The 24,339-nt window shown below is 36.8% G+C and overlaps 1 protein-coding gene across 18 annotated transcripts in view; it reads left to right on the forward strand.

The window, feature by feature from the left end:
- Mkln1 (muskelin 1) overlaps positions 1–24,339 on the forward strand; it is a 284,064-nt gene that overhangs the window by 243,328 nt on the left and 16,397 nt on the right. For all 18 annotated transcript variants that reach the window (XM_060374098.1, XM_060374106.1, XM_060374099.1 and 15 more), the window contains 5 exons: positions 1,258–1,470; positions 7,275–7,496; positions 9,572–9,701; positions 17,575–17,722; positions 18,646–18,760. In XM_060374098.1, the coding sequence (XP_060230081.1) occupies positions 1,258–1,470; positions 7,275–7,496; positions 9,572–9,701; positions 17,575–17,722; positions 18,646–18,760 (828 nt within the window). The remainder of the gene's footprint in view (positions 1–1,257; positions 1,471–7,274; positions 7,497–9,571; positions 9,702–17,574; positions 17,723–18,645; positions 18,761–24,339) is intronic.

The raw sequence follows: 24,339 nt of genomic DNA on the forward strand, positions 1-24,339 counted from the left end.
TTATATGCTTTCTGCATATAACTCCATCTTTCTTTCAGAGATTATCTAACCACAGAAGAAGCCTTTTCCTAAATAAAAATTTTACCTTATCTATGAAATCTTAGAAACAAACAAACACCAAAAATTTCTAAAATCTCTAGAGTAATTTGTATGAATACGAAAGCAGATTCCACTCAGCTTATTTTCTCAATTACTATTACTAATGTCCAGCCTTTCTTCTTGTGTAATAGTCCCTCATTTAATCAAGTTAATTACATTATGTTATTCCTCCTATAAGATTGCTATTTTGTGTCTGTCTTGCTCTAAGAATTTGTAGTGTTTTTTTTTAATTTCCTGTAGATTATATCCAGTTTTCTGTTAGTCATTCAGCAGTTTTTCTATTTCTTGTCATCTCAGTCATGAGCATATACATTTCATTAGTAGTTAGATTTTTACTCATTTCTCTCTTCTGAGGAAAAGCAACTGTCTATAAAACTGAAAGGAAAGGGGTTTCAAATGTTTTAAATCTGATTACAGTGGGACTTGGATATCATTATCACTTTCTAGTTTTGATTAGTAGTTTGGACTCTGTTTAGTAGTGATAATGATTTCCTTATAGGGTGTTTGTAAGGATTAAATGAAACACATTTATGCACAGTAACAATGTAAACAGAATTTTTCAAGTGTGCAGATTGGTTTTTATCAGCCTGGCACAAACCTAGACATATCTGAGGAGAGGGAATCTTAAGGAAATGTACTGGCTAGTTTTATGTCCCCTTGAAAGAAGGTAGAGTAATTCAGAGAAAAAAAAAAGTGTCTGATATTGACCTCCGGTTTACACGCACGCATGCACACCTATGTTTACCTTATACATACCTAAGACCATACACATACGTTTTAAAAAATGTTTTTTTTTTCACAATACTTTTAAAGATCCAGTATGCCTTAAACCAGATTGGTGTGTAATAGGGAATTAAGTTGTGGTCAAGGCAGGTAAAACACAATGTAGTCGGTGTAGGATGCAGAGGATATTAAAACAAGTGCCAGAGAGTATAAAATGTGTTTTTCTTGGCAGATTTAAAAAATTTCTAGGGTAAAGTTTGTGTCTCCTACTGCTGCTTTTGCTTCCCTTTATAGCTCTATTATAAGTCTAGTGTTAGACCCACCTTAGTTGACTTGTTACAAGTTTTAATGAAATATAGCAGAAGAGAGCATTTCTACTCTTTGCTCTTTGACATCCATTTTTTTTTTTTTTCTTTCCTTTTTTTCTTTCTCCAGAATGGTCCAAGTGCCAGATCCTGTCATAAAATGTGCATTGACATTCAGCGGAGGCAAATCTACACATTGGGTCGTTACTTGGATTCCTCTGTGAGGAACAGCAAATCTCTGAAAAGTGACTTTTACCGTTATGACATTGACACCAATACTTGGATGTTACTAAGTGAAGACACTGCTGCTGATGGTGGACCAAAATTGGTGTTTGATCATCAGGTTTGATGCTGTTAAATGATAGTAGAATTAACTAGTAATTTTTGCTCTTAGAGGTCTACTTTAGATGTTTACACGATGTTATCTAATTGATGATGCTATTAGTTGGTAATAAAAATAATAATTTCAGGAAGTGCAAGATTGTTTGACATTTTTTCTTGCTTGGTACAGGATAAAATATTAAGCTGTTAATATTTATGTAATTGTTAGTCTATTTAAAACTTTAGAGAGTAGATAAAACACTATTAGGAAAAACTAATTTAGAGGTTTATAAATATATATATAAACTATAACAATTACAGCTTACCCTGTTAATATTTTTTTTAAATTTGTTTTTCTGGAGGAATTTAAAATCATTTAATAATGAGCTTGAAATCTAGAGCTTTCGTTCCAGTAGATTAAAATATATTTAGTAATCATAAACTTGTTGCAAAGCTATGTAGAGCTTTAAGTAATTTGTACATTAAGTTTAAACTCAGCATGTAATGGTGTTATGGACAAGACAATCATGCATAGTGACATGGAAACCACTTTAATTACTGTGCATGTCCCTTTCTTCATTATCCCTATCATAGTCAAAGAAAACAGTAACTGCTTTGAGTTTCATTGTCAGTTGTACTTAGTTAACCTGTTTACAAGTCTACCTGTGGGATAGACTTACAGTCTGCTCTATTGTATCAGCTAGCATTGACTACTGCTTGGGAAATAGGGGTCAGTGATAGACTTACGCTTACGTTGGGGATTAGCAGCTAATTCCCAGGCCTTTAGATTGTTTTACTTTGCTTTGAAATTATCTTATTTTTCTATTTTTGTTAATAAATGATTGGTATTGGATAATGAAAAAGAACTACATCTGTCAAGTACTGTAGGAGAAAGATAAATGACAGTGGCTCCTAGCTGAGTTTGGAACTGGTACAGGCTCTTTACAACTGAGTTTTTCAAAGCCATGCTCATCCTTCTTGGCATCCTCAGTGTTGTTCTTCTGGGAACAAAGAAGTCCAAGAAGTTAGACTGATTTTGGTCATTTAAGATAGAACATCAGTGGGTGATATTGTTAGGGAACAGTTTATCCTTTTGATCAAAAATTGTTTTACCCAGAAAAAAAAAAAAGAGACCCGAATTTTTTGTAAAAATTACTTGTATAGTTTGAAAATAGAATAGCCTAGGAATAGTGTGGCTCTGGCACAGAGTTGTAGAGGACATTTATTTGTCTTGCCTGTGATAAGATAGGATGTTCCTTCAAAGTTGGCTACTATTAAATAACTAATGCCATGTTTTCAACATGGATAAAAGAACCATGCAGAGAAAGAAGCCAGAATTTGGTTCTAATTCAGCTAAACAAGTATGTTGTATGCTGATGAGCAAGCAGCATTTGTCTCAGCCTCAAGTTTATGTTTCATTTCATACAAATAAAGCTATAAGTTAGAACTTACTAACTTGTTTTCATGACACTCCAAAAATTATTTGTGGTACTATGATGGGTTAGGGCATAATAATTCATTCAAAAATTAGAAGAATGTGAGAAATATAAAAACATCTTTAAAATATTTTTCCATTTTGAATTTTAACATTAAAAAAGTGAAATTTAAAGACTATTTCTGATGAGTATATGACAGCCTATCCCTCAAACTTTCATGTTGTTGCTTTGCCTAGTTTTCAAGAACAGCAACAATTCCAACAGAAGGGTTTTAGCTTGTATGTAAATCACATATCCAGAGAAACTGGGAGCCAGAGAAAGCTTACAGTTCCTTGTAAGTTTGATCAGAAGCAACAGAAAATGCTGGTATATGTGCTGAAGCCCACACAGTGCAAAGAAGAGAGCTTGAGATGCAGAGGGACAACAGATTCCTCAGTGGCAAGAACAGAGCAACTACAGGGAGAGAAACTGTAGGATTCTGTCAGAAAGCCCAATGGGTTCAAGAAGCAGTGTTTTCTAAAAGGGAAATGCTTTGGCAGGTGGGACACTGGGCTCTTCTTGCAGTAGCTAGTGAACTAGGGAGATTCAAATCATGGGAACCAGTGAGATGGCTTATTTGGGTAAAGGTGCTTGTTGCCAAGTTTGCTCTCTAGCATCCACAGGCTGAAAGGAAAGAACTGACTCCTGCAAGTTATTCTCTGACATCCATATGCACTCAGGCACATGCATGACCACAAAGAGGTATAGAAGCATGTAATACAAATATGTATATTAACTGTAATTTTTAAAAGACCACCTCTAAACCAGATAAGCTCTTAGAATTAGACAAGACATGGCTTCATAGAAACATACCTCTGTTCAGGAGCACCAGGTTCCTTAAGCCTGTTGTCCCTCTTCCATGGGAACTCTTTGAAAGCTATTGGGTCCAAAGAAAACCAACTTACTTATATGTGAAAAATTATAAACAGTAACAAGCACGAGGTCTTAATAGAAATACTTTAAAGAAAATAATAGAAAATAAAACTTTTCTTCATACAAAAGTAGGTAAGAATTATGTTTCATCATTCTAACAGTTTAACAATAAGTTTAACAATTTAACAGTTAAACAACAAGTTTACTCCCTGGACCCCTGGAAAAGGGAAAAGAGAGAATCCACTCTACAGAGTTCTTGCAGGACCACTATGCACATACGTCACACTTTAAAAATAATAATAAAAATCAAGAAACAGCATGTTATTTTCAGAAATGGAGACTAATCTATAAACATAAGTAAGAAAAGGATCATAATAGTATAAAACAAAACAAAAATAAAAAGAAGGAAAGACTTATTTTAGTTCATGGTTGTTGAGATTCTAGTCCAGGTGGCATCATTGCTTTGAGATTCTGGTAAAGGCAGCACATTATGACAGAACCAGACTACTTGAACTGTTGCACAGAAGAGAAGGGGCAGGTCAGAGTCTCACAGTCTTTTCTGTGTTTACAATCTTAGTGGTCTAGTGTCCTTCCAAAGGCCACTCCTCTGAAGGTATACAGCATCTGGCAATAAAGCCAAACTATTAACATGTAGACCTTTGGGAGATACTATCCATATTTAGACTGTACCAAATACCAAGAGACAAAAGAGCAACATCTAAAAAGGTGTTTGGGGAAAAAACACTATGTGCCAAGTGTTAAAGAACTCACCAGACTTCCCTTTAAATATAAATGTTATAAGAAATTGCTAGAAATGGAATGTGAGCTAGCCAGGAAGTAACAGGAAAGAGTCCTGTTGAAGATTTCAGTGTCTTGACCTTCTTTCTGGACCAACGTGGGTAATTGGCAAAGCAAATAGTTATAGATACTACAGGAGAACACATTAGCAACAGTGCTGAAAACAGCAGTGTCCTTCGGGACTTGAGCAGTTTGTGGAGCTTCCCTGACGGTAGACAACTGTGAGATGCACTCAGCCAGTATAATGATGAGCCAGAGTGTTTAGCTTAGGGTTACAGCAAAGACTGAGATGTAAGGAGTCTAGAAGTCTACATATCCTGAGCAACTATTCGTTCAGGCAGAGACTATTCGTTCCCTCTAGTCTGATGAAGTAGCACTTAGCTGTGATAATTTATTAAAAGAAATTGGAAAAATGTAGAAAAAGAAAATTGGGACTGTCTACTGCTTATTGGTTTTTATTTTAGAAATCATGTAAACTGACAGAGTAGATAAGTAGTTTTCCAACTTTTAAATCCACTTAGGGATTTTTGTTTGTTTATTGTGTGTGTGTGTCTGGTGGGGGATGTTCTCACTATGTAGCCTAGCTGACCTGAAAATTACTGTGTAGATGAGACTAGCCTTAAACTCAAAGAGGTTTGCCTTAACCTCTGAGTGCTGAGATTAGAGCATGTGCCACCACACCCACTAGTTTTTTAATTTTTGATTTACAAATTTTTATAAAAATATCCTAATTTATCTATCATTAGTTTTTATAACTCTGTTTCAAGTACTAAAAACTACAAACAGATCCTGGAGATGACTGGACAGTTAAAAGCCTATATTGCTCTTGCAGAGAACCCACATTCAGTTTCCAGCCCCCATGTCCAGGATCCCACAACTGTGTCCAGTGTCCCACATGATCTGTAACTCTAGCTTCAGGGGATCTGACAAGGACTCCTTGTATGTATGTGTGTATACCTATGCATAGATACAGGCACACATACACATAATGTAAAGTAAATGCTAAAAAAAAATAGATAAAAAACTAAATAAAGGTAAAAAAATGAACACATTATTAAACTGAGTAAACAGCATTAAGATGCCTAGAGTGATTAAAATTTGTTGATAATTGACCCTCATTTAAAACAAAACAAAACAATGCTTTTCTTATACAGGAATACATATTGTATAAAGTTACCTCTGTTTCATGTCCTGTATGCTGGAAGTGTGGGGAGGACTCCAAGCTCATACTGTGGCCTTCCCATTTTTTGTGAGGTTAGCAAAATAAAGATGTTTTTTCACTGTAGCCTTGATAACAGTTAAGAATGTTACACCAAAACCTCCCAAAAGGAAATATTAATACCAGGCCAGCCAGGGCTATGTAGAGAGACCTTGTCTCTCTCTCTCTCTCTCTCTCTCTCTCTCTCTCTCTCTCTCTCTCTCTTCTCTCTCTCTGTAGAGAGACCTTGTCTCTGTCTCTCTCTCTGTCATTTTTTCTCTCCTCCTTCTCTCTCTCTCTCTCCACTGCTAAAATCTTTTTTTGCAATACCTTTTTTAAATTGACCTTTAAAACTATTAAAATGGCTTCATGTTAAAATTAAGAAGTAAAAGTAATTAAAAAGTAATTACATCACAAAAGCAGTTTGTTGGAAGAAGAGAATCAAACTTGTAAAAACAAACACTGTGCTTCAGTGAAAGCACAGATGTTTTGTATACATAATTATCCTTCAAACGCAAATGGCACTTAGCTTTGATATCTGAGCTTCAGCTAGACTTTGAGATAGAATTTGATTGTTACTATTTTGAGACAAACATTTGTTTTCTCATATGTTATTTTATGGTAAGCTATAATTTTTATTTGAAGGACTGTGATAATCAAGGTTGTCTTGAATTATATAGCTTAATTCAGTGAAAATTAAATTTATAATGTAAAAAGAGATGTAATTCTTTACACTGTGGAAATCAGTCTGGAGAAATATCTACAAATGCCTTTTGGGTTATTGGTTCATTGGTATTTTGTTTTTTTGTTTTGTTTTGTTTTGTTTTGTTTTCCCAGACAAGGTTTCTCTGTGTAGCCCTGGTTGTCCCTAGAACTCACTCTGTAGACCAGGCTGACCTCAAACTCAAAGATCTCCCTTGCCTGGCTTTGCCTCCTGAGGATCCTGGGATTAAAGAGGTGCACCTCCACCATCTGGCTTGCTTCATTATTGATAACATAATTTGAAGAGTTTTGTAAATTATGTGTAGAAGTTAATTGGGCTGCACCCTGTAATTTGTATGTTGAATATCTACTCTCTTGTTAAAAACATAACATTATTAATAAAATGGTTTTCCTAGAACTAAAAGATAAGATTTTTTTCTAAGGAGGATGAAGAGGAGCATTTGATCAAGAGTCATCCATAGAGTTATGATCATATACATTCTTGGTAAAAACTAGCATATCATGGATAATTGTTGACTTCGGTTTAAAAAAACTGTATAATATAGCATCAAGAAAACAAAAGTTTCTTCACTCAGTATATTCATTTTGATTGGGATAAATGAAAATTGAAAAGGTATTATAATTAAGAGATGTACTTAGCATCATTAAGAGCAAAGTCCAAGGTTTCTTTGAGAATGTGAAATCATACTTACTGATTTCATTTAGTACATATGATAGGAACAAACTAAAACTGTTCAATCTTTTGCCTTGTTCTCATAGATGTGTATGGACTCAGAAAAGCATATGATCTACACCTTTGGTGGTAGAATTTTGACATGTAATGGCAGCGTAGATGACAGCAGAGCCAGTGAACCACAATTCAGTGGGTTGTTTGCATTCAACTGTCAGTGTCAAACCTGGAAACTTCTTCGAGAGGACTCCTGTAATGCTGGCCCTGAGGACATCCAATCTCGAATTGGACACTGCATGTTGTTCCATTCAGTAAGAGTCTTCTGTGTATTGTATTATTTTGTCATGTGTATCTTTACAGGAAAGAGTAAGAAAGCAACACTTTTTGCTAGAAATAAATGATTAATACAGCAGTGACAGAGAAAATAGAACAACTAGCAAACTGTTCTTTAGTCATTTCCATCAACTTAGAAACTCGTAGATGATTATAACCTGAAGATAAAGCCAGATGCCTTTATAATTGACTTTACTGGTTACCTAGTTAATGTATAGTTAGCTCTTTTTAAGGACTCAATTATTTGTAGACCTTTCTTAGTAATTAAAAAGATAATTTTGAAATATGTTCCCTGTTGCTGCTCTCAATTAAGTACAACGTGATTTTATAGAATTAGAACAAGACTTTATTGACAAAACTAACAAAGACATTTCCTTAACTTTTAGAAGCATGTAATGAAATCCTTTTTGTGATCAAAGCATTAGAACATATTTTACTTAACATGCATGTTTTAAAATATTCTTTATATGAAGTACAAAAGGTATAACAGTGAATTTATGTGTATAGATCTGCTTTATCAGTAAATGGTCTGTATATTTTTAATATAGTTTTCCTACTTTAACTTCATTCCCTGTCATTTTTAGGGCTTATTACATTTTATTGTGTCGGGAGTATTTTCAGGAAGACTCTAGCTAGGTTATCCTTATTTAGCAGGCCTTTTACATTTGTGGGCTATGCATCCACAGAGTCAAGCAACCATGGATTGAAAATATTATTTAAAAAATTTTTTGTCCCTACTGAACATATGTAGACTTAAAAAAAAATCTTTATTTACTAAACCACTGTTCTCATGTCCTATATTTAATACTATATTAGGTATTAAAAGTAATGTAGAGATGATGTAAAGTTCATAAGAATATATGTATATGATATGTGCAAATCCTAAGGAACTTTGGGGCCACCCAATTTCTACATCAGGATGGTAGTGTTTGCCTTTAATGTGAACAGAGGCACTGGGAATCTCAGTCAGTTCTAGGCCATCCTGGCCTACATAGTAAGTTCCAGGTCAGCTAGAGCTATGTAGTAAGACTCTGTCTCAAATAAATAAAATAAGTGAATGGATGGTGTCTGATTGTTTTGTTAATTAATTCAGGCTCCAAAGTTAACCTCTGAGATTGTAAAAACATTGTAATTAGAGCTCGTGAATTTTTTTTATATATGCATGATATTTTAAATTAAATGGTATTGATTTTGTTGTTGTTGTTGTTGTTTTTTTTCATTTATTTAAAATCTGTCTTTGGTCAGTAATAGCGTCTTTACCCATATATACACATTTATTTTTTGGTAAAAGAAAGGACAAATCATGAGTTCTCACTGATAAATCTGAGTTTTGTTTTGTTTTTTTTAACTTAGTGACTTTTATTTTTTTACTTGTATATCTTTTAAGGTTAAAAATCTTATTTCATGTGTATTACATTACTTGTTTCATTTGTGAATCTTTTTCAACTGTCAAAGCTGACAACAAAATCACTAGTGTTTCTAAAATTAAAGTTGCTTTGGGGTAAAATTTTAATTTAGGACTTAGACTGTATGAACAAAAAACTGAATTAAAAATCAGTACAATACTTTTGAGTGTGGTAAGAATTCTGTGTATACATAAAGTCATAGCTTTATATACAGATAGATTTTAATTTTTTATATCTTTTGTAAATTTAATATACTCATGAAACATGTATATAGCTGTAAAATAAAACTATAAGTCAAGGCACTTTTAGAGAGCTCTGGCTTTTATTTCAGGGCTAAGGAGTTCTATTTCTTCCTTGTGGGTGGCTATCCTTTATTATGTTTTGGTTTATCCAAACACATTTTTTGCTTGCTTACTCTCAGTCAAACAAAAGGCAGCAACCTTGCTATTCTACTTTAGTAGGGTGTGTTAGCAGTGATATTTGGAGAGAGCTGCCTCTTTGCTCTATACTCCAGCAAAGTAATGTTGTGTGGGCCTCTCTCCTGAAACTACTGCTCTAGAGATGTAAGTGTGAAGGGCCATTTCAATTCTTCATTGGAAGTGACAACTCTATTCTCTCTCTCTCTCTCTTTTTTTTTTTTTTTTTAGAAAAACCGTTGCTTATATGTATTTGGCGGTCAGCGATCTAAGACCTATTTGAATGATTTCTTTAGTTATGATGTGGACTCTGATCATGTGGACATAATTTCAGATGGCACCAAGAAAGACTCTGGAATGGGTAAGAATATTTCTTATGCTGTAACTGCTTTTTATAGAAAACTAATGTCCATTTTCTTCTCTTTCTAACCATCCTTCAAACTTTCTTTACTCCTTTAATTGAAATAATTCTGAATAAAAGGAATACAACTATCTAATTTCATCTGTTTAAAATAGGTGATTTAAGCTAGGTGGTGGTGGCATACATCTTTAATCCCAGTACTTGGGAGGCAGAGGCAGGCAGATTTCTATGAATTCAAGACCAGCCTAGTCTACAGAGAGTTCTAGGACAGTCAGGTTTACATAGAGAAACCCTCTCCTGAAAAGCAAACAAACAAAAACGTGATTTACTATTATTTCTTTCACTATAATATATGAATTTCTGAGTAAACGTGTGTCTGTGTTTCCTGGGGGATGGGTTTTGCAAAAAAACATCTAAAAAAGTAGTCTGCATTTGCTGATGCTGTCTACTTGTTTTCACCATAGTGAACTATAGGTGAAATACCAGCAAAGTAGAGTATGACTGTTGTAAGGAAGTCAGTTGTACCATGTAAGGATGCGAGCTTATCTCTGTAGGTCAGCTCCTAGCAATAAGGTAGTTGTTTACAGGGCTCATGTACACTGTTCTGGTATGATTGGTAATACACAGTACTTAACAGTTTTTAAAAGTCTGGTTTTGATAATTAACATTTAACCAACACAGTAATTGTTTTACCTGTGAAAACTATATCCAAAAGAGTAGATTTGATCAAGTCCCAGTTTGTTACTGGGGTCAGAAATTAGATCAGCTTGCTTTTCATTTTAGCTGCCACATACAAGAAAAGATCCTCTTATTAATGTTGCTTTTACAAAATACATTTTTAACTGGAGTTCAAGCTAGAGGATTATTTCCTGTGGTCTCTCCTTCATGACCACCAGTAAGATAGCCAGTCTTAACAGCCTTGTCTCTGCATCAGTGGCCAGGGCTACAGGCCTACATCCCTAGAGCTTTTCTAACAGTAAAGAACAAAATAAATGCAGGAAGTAGAAATACTTGAAAATTTCCTCAAACTCAAAACACCGATCTTCAGATTATATAAATGGCCCTCTACAAAAAATAATAGGTTAAAATTTCCAAAAACCAAAAAGTCCTCCTGCCATTAAGGCAAATCATTATGTATTGTAGTATATTTTTATACTCTGGCAGAAAAAGGACATCCCAAATGCTTCTAGAACAAAATGATGTGCACTCAAAAAAACAAGACATGATACAGAAACTCTCAGTGGTGTTAGGTACCAGATAAAGAAGAGGAGCTACTAAAAAAATGCTAGAAAAATTACTAAACTGGAAATTTTTTCTTAGCCAAAATAGTGAGGAAAAAAAAAGAGAAGAAATATTTTTAGGTCTACTAGGTAAATCTGTGTTTGCCTCCTAGAATTGCCCCATAGAACAACAGTTTAAAGAGCCACAGAGTCATCTAAGAACAAGGAACCCCGAGTAGACACCTGGGACTGATGCAGCAATTCAGTGGTGTCTCCAAGGCCCAGGTTTGCTCTTCTGCTGTACGCTGCTTAATAAAAGGTGTTAGCTACCTGGAGACGAGTTCCATTCAGCACTTCAAACATGTTCCTTTCCTTCAAGGGGTATTGTCCAGGGAATGCAAAATTTGTCCTCACAGCTCCCAGTGGGATTCTACTTAGATTTCATTGGCTAGAACTGTAAAAGAATTTGGGTAGACAGGTGTTTAGGTATGAGGGAAAACAGTTTGGAAACAGCTGTTGTCTGAAGATATGAAAATGATAGAACTTTGATATACTATTTTTTAGGAAGATACTTTACCACATATACTGAAAAGCAATAAAAGTAGCAAAAGAGAAAACACAGAAGCCAGGAGAAAAATTCAGCATAGGAAAACAAAGGGATTCCCAGGATGTGGCCCAATGAGCAGGACCAGCAAGGCACAGAGGTTCCAGATCAAAGTAGACTTAAAAGATACATTTGAGTATTTGTAATAAAAAACACTAATATACAGGGAGCATGTGATATAAAAGATTTGGGATAGGAACATGATGGGGGGGGCACAGAATTTTAAGAAAAAAAAGGTATCATCGCAGTGAGTTTCTTGGCCCTGTAGTGGGTCCCACTTTTTAAAGCAATATAATACAAAAACTACAGTCACCTTAGCAAGAAAACAAATTAAAATTTAGTGGGATGATAGTGTGCATGTAATCAGACTTTACTGTGACAGAAAGTCATTTGGTGATAGTGGAGCAGCAGCCTCAGCTTGTGATTCAGAAATTCAAGCTTTAGTTAGCTGATACTATCACTTTCCTTTACTAAATCATCCATAAGTTTACTCACTTATTTTCTGACTATAATAGGATACTCACTATACTCACTATATACTATACTCACTATAATAGGATAGTGGAGAGATACATCATTTGATATATTACCTCTGGCTTGTAAGAGTTATTCTAGATTTCCCTGGCATCCCCTAGGACAGAGTGTTCGGGAGGGTTGTAGGAGGTAGAATTAAACTCTCCCTGTAAAATCTTCAAGGGTGGTAGCTGATAGGACAGATAGTTGAAAGCTATAGTATGTTTTCTCAGTTTATGAGAGGTGATACTTCTGAAATAGGAACCGTTATATTTTCTCAAAGTGTTTGTATTAGAGCTACTAAATAGAATTTTGATACACAGTAATAACTTCATGTATTTTTGGTGATGTCATTTCTTACTTTTTTGAATGTTTTGAATGCTGATGACGTGCTATTAATTGAATCCATGCTTGTGCTCAGGCCCTAAGCTTCATGCCAGCCCCAGCAGCTGTTTTCATTTAGACCCTGCTGTATGCCAGATTATCCTTTATTAATGGTGCAATTCTGGTATGGTTAAATGATACATGAAGCATAATACACCTATGTGGTGATAGACCTGAAAGAGTTTGAGGGAAAAGATTTTCTTTTCACTGTTTAGAAACACTTCCCAAGACTAAAAGAAAAAAGTATCAAACAGTAATAATGGAAGAAAGCTACTTTAAAAAATATTTTTTGGAATAAATTTAATGGCTATAATTTGAAAACATTTAAATTAGTAACAATTATGTAGTTATTTACAACACTGATATTTTTTAAATTATAACTAGCAAAGTTGTGACAGTTCTTTTGTGCACATTTTGTTGTAACTAGAAAAATAATCATCTCATGGCAGAGAATCTAAAACAACAACAAAAAGCCAAAGCCAAAAAACCAGAATGATACGAAACAATCCAACCGTTCAGAAATAGTCTATTTTTTTTTTATTTTTATTTTTTTTATCAGTTACATTTTATTAACTCTGTATCCCAGCCGTGTCCCGATCCCTCATTCCCTCCCAGTCCCTCCCTCCCTCCCTCATCTCCACCGTGCCCCTTTCCAAGTCCACTGATGGGGGGGACCTCCTCCCCATTCATCTGATCCTGTTTTATCAGGTATCTTCAGGACTGGCTGCAAAGCCCTCCTCTGTGGCCTAACAGGACTGCTCCTCCCTTCAGGGGTGGGGAGACCAAAGAGCCAGTCATTGAGTTCCTGTTAGAAATAGTCCTTGTTCCCCTCACTTTGGGAAACCAACAGAGATAGTCTATTAATATTTTGATGCATCTTCTCCTAATCTTTTAAAAGAGTATTTGAACCAAATTTTTTTTTATATTTAAATTAAAAAAAAATTTTTTCTTTTTTTTTGAGACAGGGTTTCTCTGTGTAATCTTGGCTGTCCTCGACTTACTTTGTAGATCAGGTTGGCCTTGAACTCAGAGATCTGCCTGTCTCAGCCTCCCAGAGTGCTGGGATTACAGGTGTGAGCCACTAAGCCTGGCTTCATATTTTAAATTTCATATAGACATTTTTTGTGATTTTTCTTTTTCATACTTGTATTGCAGTGAACTTAAAATAACAGAAAGTCAAGATGTCTCATTCACTAGTTATTGCTGTTGTGATCTCTTCCAAAATCTGAATTACACTTTTTGCTCTGCATTGTTTAGTTTTTATTTGGTTTACAGGAAATTATTCATTAATAGTATTTGTTGAATGTTTGCCAGAATTTAAGGTTTTTTTTTTTTTAAAGGTTTTTTTAGACCCTCTTTCCTCAACTTGTTCATTATCTTCCATTTACCAAGGATTGTTTTAGACAGAGAATCCACATGTGGTCCCAGGGAATAAGCTGACTCAGAAAGTTCGTGTTCCAGTGAAGAGTGAGATTCACTGGATTTGAACAGGAGTTCTAGGTTATATCCATATATGGTCCTTGGTTGGAGAAACAGTCTCATAAAAGACCCCTGTGCCCTGATATATTTAGTCATTGTGGAGCTCCTGTCCTCTCCAGTTCTTACTAACTCCCCCTTCTTTCATATGATGCCCTGCACTCTGCCCAAGGTTTGGTTATGAGTCTCAGCATCTGCTTTGATATACTGCTAGGTAGAGTCTTTCAGAGGCCCTCTGTGGTAGACTCCTGTGCAGTCTCTTTGTTAATGGAGGCGATTTAACTCTCTAGTTTGGTATTGCTGGGTATCTTAGTTTTCTCCAGAAGATATCATCACTACCCTCAGGTAACATTGTTTCATCCAGCAGCTATCAAGTCACCTCTGGTTTGTTTGTTTGTTTGTTTGTTTGTTTGTTTGTTTTTGGGATAGGGTTTCTCTGTGTAGCCCTGGCTGTCCTGGTCTTGCTTTGTGGATTAGGCTGGCCTCAAATTCACAGAGATCCACCTGCCTCTGCCTCCCTGAGGTATGTATCACTGTGCCCAGCTAAGTCACCTCAGTTTTTACAGCATGTCTCTATGCCTGTTGCCGCTTTACTCTGTACTGGTTTGTGCTCTCTCACCCGTTTGCCATTTATATTTAGTCTTCTCCCCATATACCTCATCTCTTTCCAACCCATTTTCTGCTGTATTGCTTATGAAGGGTAGAACCATAGGCCTAATTTAATTTAATATGTAGATGGTTTTTGGTCACTTACCAGGTGCCAAAGGACAAGGTAGGCAGTAGGAATACAATTATGAATATGGGCTCTGTCTTTGTACAGCTCTTTTAATGAATGGAGAAGACAAAGACTGTGAGTTGATCTGATTTTGATGAGACCTAATTCAGATAAGAAACTTTTGTTTCTAGACAGCCTGACTGCATTGCCTTGCATTACATGTGTGCACCACAGCACCTAGTGTATGCAGAGCTGGGGGTTGAATTTTACCAATTATGTAGATATTTTATAATGTATTAAGCCATTCCAATGTTTATTAGCTGTTTTGTTTGAAGCTTTTGTATTTTAGGTAATTACTGTAATTTGAGATGAAATGAATATATAATTACATGTTTGTGCTTCACTCATGTAGGTTATTTAATTAAAACTGCAATCTGAGTTTTACATTGTGTTGTTTGAAATCATAGAACAAGTTTTTTAACTATTGACATCCCCAGTTAGAGACAATATATTGCTTTTAGCAAAGTTGCTGTTCTTTATTAATGTTTCTGTGTGTCAAATACTATAAAATCTTCAACCATTGCTCTTTTTATTTTTATCCAATCCAGTTTTTAGTTTTATTATTATAAGTGTTACATATATTTAATGAAGCAAGATTGAAACAATGTAAGATGTTATAGTATAAAATATTATTAACAAAGTAAATAAACTAGTACAGTCTGCTAATTTACCCAAACTCAACCTAGGAGAACTAAAAATGAGAGGCAAGTGGAATCTAAGAACTCAGTCTAAGTGGCCAGAAGGCTCTCTCTCTCTCTGAACTACTTTGAATTATTAATTCTTAGCCCTTCCTTTTAGAAGCACATAGCAGTAGCCCATTCTTGTCAAAATCCAAAGAGCAGCATTATACAGCACAGATGGTTTAGTTACTGTGTCTTGCCTTGACAAAACATCATGACCAAGGCAACTTATAACAGAGTTTAATTTGGGGCTCATATTCCCAGAGGGTTAGACCGCATGGCCATCATAGCAGGGAACATGGCAGAAGCTGGCAGCTAACCATGGCACTGAAGCAGTAGCTGAGAGCTTATATCTTGATCCACAAATAGAAATAAAAGACAGAGAGGCACTGGGGAAGATGGCTACCCACAGTAACACACTTCTTTCAAGAAGGCCATTCCCAAAGCATTCTGCCCGCTGGGAATGAAGTATTCAAACATAGGAGCCTATGGGGCCTTTCTCATTCAGACCACCACAGCAGGAACTCTTGGATGTGCTTAGAGTTGATGAAAGCAGGAGTTTGCTGGCATTTGAGTTTATCTCTTCTACTCTTCCAGTGACTACCTTCTATTTATCCCCAAAGGGTTTTAAAGTATAGAGTCCTTGTCTGGGGTTGTGGTAATTACATTTCCTAGGCTTCACTCCTTTATTTTTCTTCCCCTCTTTCCTATAAACTCACTTATCCTGGGCCTCTGAATTCTCACCTTTACCCCATCCGAAGGAATATGTTGCTCACTCCCTGAAAAGTATTACCTTCTCACAGACCAGCATGAGCAGATACTAGAAGATTGTAGCTGTCTCAAAAGAAATCAACAAACTCAGCAACATGTGAGGTCAAAAGCAAAGTATATGAACTAAGAATTGAAAGCAAACACAATGGCCTTTTAGCTAGAACTCTCATATTCCAGTAATTTTCCCAAATGAAGACTACAATCAGAAGCATATGTTAAATGTTCTATAGGCCTTTTAGAAAACACACATGGAATTGTCTCATTGTTCTTAAACATGTAACTTTATAAGAAAAGTATAATATAGACATCAGGAGAGCTGAGTACTATTCATAAGTAAATAACCACAAATATGACCAATGGCAATCTGATAGAGTACAAACATTCTGTTGACCTTGGGATCAAAGGAGGGCAAGATTTTTGTTTTGTTTTGTTTTGTTTTTATACAGGGTTTCTCTGTGTAGCTTTGGCTGTTCTGGACTCACTTTGTAGACCAGGCTGGCCTTAAACTCACAGAGATCTGCCTGCCTCTGCCTCCCTGAGTGCTGGGCTTACCATGCCCAGCAAGGGCAAGATGCTGCCAGGAAAAATAATGTATTAGTGAGTGTATCAAGTACCTCTAAAAGCTAATCCTGGTGGTGACAGCCTTTCAACTCTCTTGAACCCTAGTCTTAAACTCTAGATCCTCTGCCTTAGCCTCCTGAGTGCTAGGATTATAGGGTGTGTGTCACCTTGCCTGCATAAAGTGACATTGTATCATGGTTTTTATTTGTGTTTCTTAAGGACAAATGATGTTAAGTACCATTAACTGTGCTTTGGGCCACTTCCGAATATTCTTGGAAATGCTTTACCTGTTGTAAGATTAAGAATGAGTTACAAATTATTTACCCTAGACACAAGTGTTTTAGAGTTATGACTTGTACGTCTTTACTCCCATTCTGTAGGTTACCTTTCCATTTTAAAAATTATTCAGTCTTGTTCTAATGCCCAGCCTTGTGCACACACTCACTTGCATGCTCTCTCCCTCCCCCTCTCTGCCTGTTTCTCTTCTCCTCCCCTTCCCTTCCCTTCCCTTCCCTTCCCTTCCCTTCCCTTCCCTTCCCTTCCCTTCCCTTCCCTTCCCTTCCCTTCCCTTCCCTTCCCTTCCCTTCCCTTCCCTTCCCTTCCCTTCCCTTCCCTTCCCTTCCCTTCCCTTCCCTTCCCTGTGTATGTGTATGTTTGTATATATTCTACCTTTGACACTGAGAGCAGGTAGTGAACAAAGCAACCTCTACCTTTATGTCGATTACATTCTAAAACAAGAAGGATGTAAACAATGTGTATTATTTAATACAAAAGGCTGTGAGGTGTGCTAAAGATAAGTCATGGGCATGTAGAGCAAAATAAAGATATACAATGAGTTAGTGCTGTTTATTGTAAATATTGCCATCTTATGTATTCTTTCCATTTTTAGTTCCAATGACTGGATTCACACAGAGAGCAACTATTGATCCAGAACTGAATGAAATACATGTCTTATCTGGACTTAGCAAAGACAAAGAGAAGAGGGAAGAGAATGTCAGAAATTCATTCTGGATTTATGACATTGTGAGGAATAGCTGGTAAGGACTCTTGTCTGTGCTGCAGTCTTAGTGATACATTCATGGAGTTGGTTTACTTAAAAATGAAAGAGTAGGAGGCTTGTGCTAACTTGTGATATTGCAAGAATGCTAAATTTTTGTTACATATTTTGAGACAGACGATTTCCTTGCTTCTATCTGGGACTATAGGTGTGAGCCAGCCCACCTGGCCAAAATTATCAGTACTTTAAAGACATCAGTGTTATAGCTAAAATCAGTACTTACGTACACAGTGACATTAAAAGAGTGGGATTTTACTCTGCTCTTCACTTTTTGGTACTTCCTGTTCTGGGGCTTTAAAGAGCTTATTTTGGTCTAGGTTCTGCCACCAAGTAGCTAGACAAAAATTGAAATGTTCTGTAAACATCTTAGTGCCCTAGTGCTGGTGAAGGGATAGGTTTGACTTAGCATTTCCAAGCCAACACTTGTCCCAGAGCATCTGGTTGAGCAGACACTATACGTTTTGCTTGAGAAACACATATGCAGAAGATCCAGCTCTTGTCTGCAGTTACAGAACAGAAACACTTCCAAGAACCAGCTCCATTTTCTGCAGCAGTATGCTTGGCAACTGGAATCTATTGTTTTCCAACAAGAGTGTATTTCAGTCTTGTTCTGTGAGTACATAGTAAAACACCTCTTCACATTAGGTTGTTTGTGTTTAGTTCCTGTTTCTCACCACAAGGTAGGTAGTTCTGAAGGAAGCTATTTTGAAATGTCAGAATGAGTTTTCATAAATGCATGTCCTTTTATGAGAGTTCCTAACTTTGCACGTGGATGTGAACAAGTGAACAGTGTTTCTGTTGATAATCTGGCATTGGCAGTTAACTTACTGGCTATAATTGTATAAACACTATGGCTGCTGCTGATTCTCTGAAGGACAGTGTCTTAAAAGCAGTGTCTTCCAGGTCTTGTGTCTATAAGAATGATCAAGCTGCAAAAGAGAATCTGAGTAAAAGTCTTCAGGAAGAAGAACCATGTCCAAGGTTTGCCCATCAGCTCGTGTATGATGAATTACACAAGGTATGCTGACCGCTCTGACCTGGACATTCCCAGTGGACTACAGTCTGAAAGTACCCCCGAATAAGTACCCCTAATTATTTTTAAGTGCATTTGAATGAAAAATTTTAATACAGAGGCAGATATTTAATGGAATATGTTGGAAGCATTCAATATTAATTTTTTTCATTTGTTTATTTAATTCACTTTACATCCTTGTAGCCCCTTTTCCTCAGAAAAGGTGTGCTCCTTTTCCCATCCACGCCATCTCATCAAGTCGTATCAGGACTGAACATGTCCTCTTCTCCCGTGGCCTGTCAAGGCAGTCCCTCCAGGGGAAACTGATCTAAAAGCTAGCAAATGAGTCTGTGTCCAGTAGTCTCCACTTCCCTTATTAGAGTACCTACTTGAAGCCTAAGCTACCCATCTGCTACATCTTTGTAGGGGCCCTATGTCCAGCTCATGCATGGTTCTTGCTTGATGCTTCAGTCTCAGCAAACCCTTCTGGACCTCAGTTAATTGGCTCTGTTGTTTTTGTTTTTGTTTTTGTTTTTGTGGGGTTTTTTGGGGGGTTTTTTTTGTTTGTTTGTTTGTTTGTGGAGCTTCTGTCACTTCTGGGTCCTTTTCTCTTTCATCCCACTATTCCCCTAGACTCCCTATGCATTGACCAATATTTGGGTGTGAGTCTCAGCATCTGTTTTGAGGTGCTTCTGGGTAGAGCTTCTCAGAGGACAACTGATAGGCTCCTGTCTGCAAGTTTAGCAGAGTATCATTCATAGTGTCAGGGGTTGGCACTCTTCAATAGGGTGGGTCTTTGATTGGGCCAGGCATTGGTTGGGCATCAACATTATTTTTTAACTCCTCTCCCCCCAACACACACTAGAAATTGATTTTAGGGCCTCACACATGTGAAGCAAGCACCTTACCTCTATACTATGTATCTGTCCCCAGCCCTGCTTTTAATTTTTATTTTGATACTGGGTAATTGCCCTGGCTGCCCTTAAACTCTCTGTAGACTAGGCAAAGTTTGGAATCTTACCTCAGTTTCCGAAGTAGCTAAGATTACAAGACTATCCCACTAGCCCCAGTTTTTCCTAAAATTCTTAAAGAGAATAAACCTTTTGTATGGTCCATAATTCTTTTATGTTGTTTGTATTCCCTACCCTCCATCCCCACCCCCACCCCTGGAACAGGGTTTTGCTAAGTAGTTAGGCTGGGTTCAAATTCAAAATTCTTCTGCTTTAGCTTCGAAAATATTGAGATTACAGGTTTACAACATAACATTTTCCCAATTTTGAAATAGTCAGTGGCTCATTTATCAATCCACAGAACAGATATATAACACGTCATTGTGTATATGTTGTAAATATCCAAGTTTAAAATACAGTTTTGCATTTTGAAAAGGAGCAGGTGTTATATACCAGTTGTACAGGAAGTCATTTCATCTATATATTTTTGGTGAATATAAAAACAGTGACCTCTGTTTACCAGCATTTACCAGAAAATAAGTTTTGTATCATTAGCTTTTCAGAATACTTTCTGTAACTATTTTCCCTTTGAATTTGATGTGTAATTAGTGGCTGGACTGAGGTTATCTTGAAATTTACCAGCTGTTATGCCCAGTCCATGAGATCCCCAAAGACCACCAGGAATCGACTCCACTGCAAATACATGAGGGTTTATTGTATATGTGCTCAAGCCTAGGTTGCAAACTTCCTGTGGAAGCAGGAGAGGAATGCAGCCCTGGGGTCTAGGGGAACAAGGTTTTTATAAAGGGAAAAAAACACAAGCAGGGAGTTACATGCCTTGGCGCCATGTGATTGGATAAGGGAAATTGACTTTTGAAATGATTGGTTTACTTTAGGCACCAAGACCACAAACAGTTCTGGTCTGGACCTATTGGCCAGTTTCCTAGCAGCTGTATCTCTCTAGTGGGCAGGAAAAGAATACAGTAAAGCTAGTTCCTTTCCCCAGGTCGCTGGACATGTCTCCACCTGGCTGGCCTTTGTTCAGGCTTATTCTTTAAACTTTAAACAAATACCCCCCAAAAAAAATTTAATTTTTAAATCTTTGGTCCCTCATTCCCCGCTTCCCATGATCATTTGAAGACCCAATCTTGGGTCTTCCAGATATCACCCCTGGAATCCTCCAGATTTACCTTCCCATTATGGGATCTGAGTACTATTAACTGTATCGCTCTCAAGCATTCCTTCATGAAAGCCATCAAGCGATTTAAAATGCAAGACACAAAGGTAAAAATCAAAATGTGTAGGGGTCTTTTCAGGGTGGATATAATGGTAGTAAGCCAAGGAGAACTATTAAACCAGGATTTAAACCATCCTCTGGAATCTTTTCTCTCTAGGGTCTCTCCAGGCTCTTTGTTATTATTGCTAATGATTTCCTAATCATTCCTGACTGGTTTACATAAAACCAATATTTCTCTCTCAGGGCTGCACATAGCTCATCCTGCAGTAAAAACAACAGATCTAAGCCCCTTTTGTTTCACAACAGTATTTCTACCATTGAATCAACATTCTTTTCTAAACAGGTGATTGAGTTCTTAAGGCATTGAATATCTTTATCAATGTCTGCCTTTTAAGCTGTTATAATTTTGGCTTTGTACATCTAGTGCTGCAATACCAGTTCCTACTCCAGCTAAGGAGGTCCCCAAGATAATAGCTAATGTCAAGGAGCCCCCTTTGACCTAGCATTTCAGCCTGTTAGGTGGGATTATGAACCAAAGATCTCTTCTTCTGAAACTGCTTCATTGTGACAGTAGGACTGTTGGCATCAGGGTCTAGGAAAGCTGAAATGCCAGCCAAAGGCTGGGCAACGGGGCACTATTTAATTAGCAGTCCTGTTCAAGAGACATGGAGTGATCACATCAGCTGGACTGATTTACTTCAGCTTCCAGCAAGTCCAGATTTCAGCTTGCAGTCCATAGCTGATTGCCGAATAGTCAACCAGGTGAAAATCTGCTGAGACAAATTCAGACTAGAGACAGAAGTTAAAATTTGTCTAGTAAATGGGGAAAGTGAGGAATCCCAAGACCAAAGGAAAAACTCATCAACTGAATATATGAGAATAAAGCATTTACTGTCTCATACACATGTGAAAAAACTCAGAAAAGTAACGTATCACCAAACTAATATAACAGCATTCTGAGAGTAACAGGTAAAACTGCATCACAACAGAATAGCAGTTCTTCTTAGCTATTTTTTTTTGTAACCTTTATAAACAATTTAAGTGTGTCCACGGTCTGAAACTCTTAACACTTTTCCTGTGGGCACAGCTGTCAGTAATCAGCCACCAGTGGAGCTTGGCCACTTCTTGTACACTCAGCATCTACTTTTAGCCCCCACCTCCATGTCACATTGGAAAGTTAGGCAGAAATACATTAATGGTTTTACTGCTAAACCCTGGGTGCTTGGACTTTCTTTAATAAAGCAACTAGAAGGAATAGGTTTAAGATATTCCTAAATACTGTGTCAAAGTCTACCTCAGAAATGACAGTTATTAAGAATACCATAGTAAGAACTATGGCTTTGGGGTCAGTTATACACATTGGACAGTTGTTTTTAGCATGAGAAGCACCTCTAAGTGTGTTTCCAAAAGACAACCAAGAGAAAATTAGTATCTCAAGCTTGTGAGTGGATAACAAGCAGTAAGTGCTCCATCAACTTATCATAACTCAATTGATCAATGTCATAACTCTGAACTTCTGAAATCTTATAACAGCATAAGCACAACAATAGCGGGGGGGAGAAATCTGAAATATCTCCCATTTTTAATATGCCTTAAATTATTTTCTTATATTATTACAATTTATATTCACATACCTTTAAACATCTATCTAGACCCTCCAATCTTTTACCAACTTTGAAACATTTTCCTAGACTTTTGAACAAAACTTTTTAGATTCTCATAATTTAAACTTTCATATCCTCAGACCTTATATCTATCCAGTTATTCACCATAAGACACGGGCAGTTAACATGAAGTCTGTGAGCAAGGTGAACCTGTTTGCCTGTCTAAATAAGAGATCTAGTACCTAGTAGTTCTAAATAGCTAATGAATTGACCAGTGAACTAACAGTGGATTTAATTGTCTGCTCTTTAGCTGCAAAGTTACCATAAGCTTAGCCTAGTTATCGGTGTGATCAGAGAACTGAGAAGGATAAATTATAAGCCAAATAAATGTACCAATCAAAATGACAGTGACAACTAGTCCACTACCCTAGTCAGTTGTCCCTGGCTCCTATGGTCTCATGGCATCCAGAGCAGAGGCTGTCTAGCCATCAGGCACAGAAGATGAGAGACTGTTTCTGTGGAGAAAAGAACATGAGAGACTAATCTCACCTTGTCTTCAGCAACGTGAAACAATGACTCTCCAGGTGTCCACAGTTTTGTCCACAGTGTAGGCTGGGCCCTAGCAGTGGACCAGTTGGAGAAGTTTTGTCCAGGAGTTATCATACCACAATCCAGAGTTGTGTTGTGCCCAAATCTTCTCGGAGACCTTAGGGAGCTAATGCCAGGATTTTGGGACTCTCTGTCATAATAAGCTTACACATGTTAAAATGCCATATTCGTTAGATCTCTGATAATCTTGAGGCCCAGCATATCTGGGTTACTCTTTTTCTCTCTTTAGTTATCTACTCTAAATTGCATCCTATAAAACAGAATGCTATAATCTCTAATTCAGGCATATTCCTTAAATGAGCGTTTTAGGAACATATCTATTTCAAGTAGATCTACATAGGCAAACTTCATAGTTATCCATTTTAGGCTTAACCATAAAAACATAAAAGAATAGCTAAAGCTCAGTCTTGTAACCAACTGCAGTCATTAGTATAACTGAATCTGCTCTTTCTGAACTAAAGTCAGCAAAACTTTCAATCAGATACAGTTCATAGAAGGGCTAGCAAATCTTGCTGATCCTACCACATTGCTTTAAAACTGAACAGCAAAAAGCTTAAAGGACAAAAGTTTCACTTAGCACTAAACAGAGAGCTGAACACAACTGGCAGGCCTCAAAAAGATGGCAGTAAAACCACGGCTCCACCCTCTTTATCCTTGAACCAGTATGGTGTCTAGCCACGTGTTGTTACAGGCTATGGCTGGCAATATAAAACATAGCCATTAGGTATTGCTGATGGTGTTGCTACCTCCCATGATATAGCATTGTGGAGCTTTTACAATTTCCCAGAACCAAAAGTTCTAACATTGTAATTAAATAACTTTTAGAACCAACTACATAACAAAACAGTATAGAACAATTTTAAATTGTACTTGAACTATTCTGGTCACACCAAACCTATCGGCCACAAAGAAACAACATTAATCTGTTCACTCAGGAACTGGCAGCCAGGCACATATTTACAACCCTGTCTTTATAACTCTGGGCTAACATGGAGCTGCAGTCTTCTTCCTTGTTTAAAGAGCATAAAAAAACATTTTGCATTGAAGAATCACCAGCCTTTTAAATGAAGAACAACATATTTTATATTTCTTTCTCAAATCATATTTGCAGGTATGAAAAACCAAAGTAAATACAGTTTATATGCCCTCTGGCTTTCTATACATACTCTGACCTTCCGTAACATT

This window comes from Meriones unguiculatus, chromosome 21 (genome assembly GCF_030254825.1).
Source record: "Meriones unguiculatus strain TT.TT164.6M chromosome 21, Bangor_MerUng_6.1, whole genome shotgun sequence".
In the NCBI taxonomy this organism is placed as follows: Eukaryota; Metazoa; Chordata; class Mammalia; order Rodentia; family Muridae; genus Meriones; species Meriones unguiculatus.